At 43.5% G+C, this 3,554-nt stretch overlaps 1 protein-coding gene across 1 annotated transcript in view; it reads left to right on the forward strand.

Annotated features, from left to right (window-relative positions):
• LOC109935108 (cadherin-11-like) overlaps nucleotides 1-3,554 on the forward strand; it is a 555,370-nt gene that overhangs the window by 191,257 nt on the left and 360,559 nt on the right. Inside the window, exon 10 of the mRNA XM_048605952.1 lies at nucleotides 2,298-2,403. Coding sequence (XP_048461909.1) covers nucleotides 2,298-2,403 — 106 coding nt within the window. The remainder of the gene's footprint in view (nucleotides 1-2,297; nucleotides 2,404-3,554) is intronic.

Raw genomic sequence — 3,554 nt, forward strand, 5'->3', positions numbered from 1 at the left:
GGCAGGCTATGTGGTAACAAGGCCTGCCATTACACACCCCCTGTTGTTAGTCACTAACTGTCCCCATTGGGCTCTATTCTATCGTTACTCCCTATCCTACCCAACTCTCTATTTTCTGCATATAAACTGACATTCTCCCAGCCACCATCAATTCTGAGGAAGGGTCACTGAACCCAAAACATTCACTCTGTTTTTTCCTTCACAGATGCTGCCAGACCTGCTGAGCTTTTCCAGCAAATTTCTTTTTGTTCCTGTCTATACCTAGAATCATTGCAAAGCATAATGACTTTATCAAAGCACACAAAATTCCTCAATTTATCTTACTTTCATAATCCAGGTTAATGAAAAACATGGACCAGATTCCTGTATTTAACACAAATAGATTCTAATGACATGGAAACATTTATGAATTGCTGATATATCACTCCACTAATTAAAACTCTTACTTACTGATAAAACGATCCCTCCACACATATAGGGAAAGATAAAAACATCAATATTTTGGTGGCAGGCAAAATTGGAAAGGCAGTTTAATGGCCTTGTCTATGCTGTTTGCTGAGGTGATCCATTTGCATGACAGAGCTTGCTGTTCAATGCTCCCTCTCCTCCAGGTACTTCTCACTTCCTTACAAAAGACAAACAGCAACTGATTCACAAATTGTAAAGTCCCTTGACTATTAGTTAAAAGCTACAGCTTACTGTAACTGGTGAAGGAGAATAGACTGGCTTTCATCAGGCATGGGGTATCTTCTACTGCAGAGATAGAGAGACACTGCCTCATTTTGTGGAGATCTGAAGGCTTCTGGCCATATCATTCAGACCCACAAGCTGTTCAACCAACTGGGAGCAGATCATATCACAGCTGTCAAGGAATAAGGCCTTTGTCATCAAAAACTGGTCACCAGACCATAGACCAGCTACCTGTTACCAGCTGAATCTCACTTTGTATAGACCCCCTAGTGCCAGTCCATCTGCAGAAATCTTCCTGCATTGCTGGAACAAACAGCAGTAATCCCTTCCCAATCAGAAAATAATATATAAAGATAAGGTCTTTGTGACAGCGATTCATTTCCAAGTCAGGATGATGATTGACTTTGAGGGGAACTTGCAGGAGTTGGTGTTTCCATCTATCTGCTACCCTTATACTTCTAGATGATGGAGTTTGAGCATTTGGAAGGTGATGTGTAAGGAGACTTTTTGAATTTCTGCAGTGCATCTTTTGGATGATACATACTGCTGCTACTGTGCATGATGTTATGGTGATGCCAATCAAATGGCTTTGTCCTGGGTTGCATCAAATTACTTGAGTGTTGTTGCAGCTATATTTTAAGGCAAATATTGCATCACATTCCTGAGTTATTCCTTGTAGATGGTGGATAGGCTTTGTTAAAGTGAGGAAGTGAGTTACTCGCTGCAGTATTCTTAGCTTCTAACCTGTTGCTGTAGACATTATATTTATAGAAAATAGAACAGTGCAGCACAGTACAGGCCCCTTGGCCCACGATGTTGTGCCGACCTATTATCCTACTGTAAGATCAAACTACCCTGTATACACTACATTTTACTATCGTCCATGTGCCTATCCAAGAGTGGCAGTCTAGTTTGGTTTCTGTCTTTGTTAGCCTCCCAGGATGTTGATAGTGGGGGTTTCAGTGATGGCAAAACCATTGAATGTTAAGGGGCAATCGTTAGATTGTCTTTATTGAAGACGGTCATTGCCTGGCATTTTTATGGCGTGAATATTACTTGTCACATGTCAGTCCAAGCCTGGATATTGTCTGGATCTTGTTGCTTTTGAACATGGACTGTTTCAGTATCTGAGGAGGTGCTGAACATTGTGTAGCCATCAGACAATATCCCCACTTCTGACCTTATGATGGAGGGAAAGTTATTGATAAAAGAGCTGAAGATGATTGGGCTGAGGACACTACCCTGAGGAACTCCGGCAGAGATGTCCTGGAGCTGAGATTGATGACCTTCAACAACCACGACCATCTTCCTTTCCAAAGACTCCAACCAGGGGAGAGTTTGCCCTCTGATACCCATTGATTCCAGTTTTGCTCGTGCTCCTTGATGCCAGACTTGGTCAAATGTGGCCCTGATGTCAAGGGTTGTCAAATATCTCATAACAGTTTCTAAACTCATTGCTTTGTGAGTGTTAGCATTCTATTATGTTATAGAGACCACCTAAGCGTCAGACCAAGTTAAATTTCTTTAAGAATAGGAAAGGTAAGTATACAATAATCCCAATTTCTGAATACTGATAAGATATTAAGTGTCTGTTCCTTTAATTACAGCTCATCCAGACAATTCATGCTGTGGACAAAGATGAAAGTGCAAATGGGCCAAGGATGACCTTTAGCATAGCTCCGAATCCAAACTTCACATTAACGCAGAGCACAGGTAAGCTGCTGAACTTTAGGTCTGCTTCAAAGAACAGCTTTCATCTCTTAAAAGTGTCCTTAAGATAGTAAAACACGCCACAAATAATAAAGAGCAATCATCAAACAAAACTTCAAAAGAGGCCACAAAAGGAGATTTAAGGCTATTGTTCAAAGGCTCCCGCAGAGAAGCTGGTTTTAAGGACTGTTTGTGGTGCAATAGTAACGTCCCTACCTCTGGGCAGAAGGTCTATGTTTAAGGATTACCCATCCCAGATGAATATCATGACATGTCTGCACAGGTTGTTTATAAATAAGTTAGGGAACACGTTCCAAACACCTTCCAAATCATTTCCATCAAAAAGGACAAGGGCAGCAGATACATAGAACCTGCAAGTTCCCCTCCAAGCCACTCACCATCCTGACTTGGAAATATATCACCGTTCCTTCACTGTCTCCTTCCTTCTCAAAGGCAGCTAGGGATGGGCAATGAATACTGGCAGAGACACCCACAGCCTCTAAGTGAATAAAAGATAAAGGATGAAGGAGAGATTTAAGGCAATTTCAATACTTAGGGCTTGGGCAGCTAAAGGCAAGGCAGCCAGTAGTGGATCAATTACCCCTATCCCCAATGCCTTTACTCCCTTCCCACTGCATTTACCCCTCTCCCAAAGCCTTTACTGCTCTCCCCATTGCATTTACCCCTCTCCCAAAGCCTTTACTGCTCTCCCCACAGCCTTTACCCCTCTCCACACTACCTTTACCCCTCTCCACACTGTCTTTACCCCCTCCCAAAGCCTTTACTGCTCTCCACACTGCCCTTACCCCTCTCCACACTGCCTTTACCCCTCTCTACACTGTCTTTACCCCTCTCCACACTGCCTTTACCCCCTTCCCACTGCCTTTACTCCCTCCCCACTGCTAAAACACCTCTCCACACAACCTTTACCCCTCTTCCATAGCCTTTGCTCCTCTCCTGACTCCATTTAACCCTCTCCATACTGCCTTTATCCCTCTCCACATTGCTTTTACACCCTCCACACTGCCATTACTGCTCTCCCCTCAGTCTTTACTACTCCTCCCGGTCCACAGCCCTTACCCCTCTCCCCACAGCCTTTACCCCCTTCCCACTGCCTTTACCTCTTCCACACTGCCTTTACCCCTCTCCACACA

Source organism: Rhincodon typus, chromosome 15, assembly GCF_021869965.1.
Source record: "Rhincodon typus isolate 14 chromosome 15, sRhiTyp1.1, whole genome shotgun sequence".
NCBI classification, from domain to species: Eukaryota; Metazoa; Chordata; class Chondrichthyes; order Orectolobiformes; family Rhincodontidae; genus Rhincodon; species Rhincodon typus.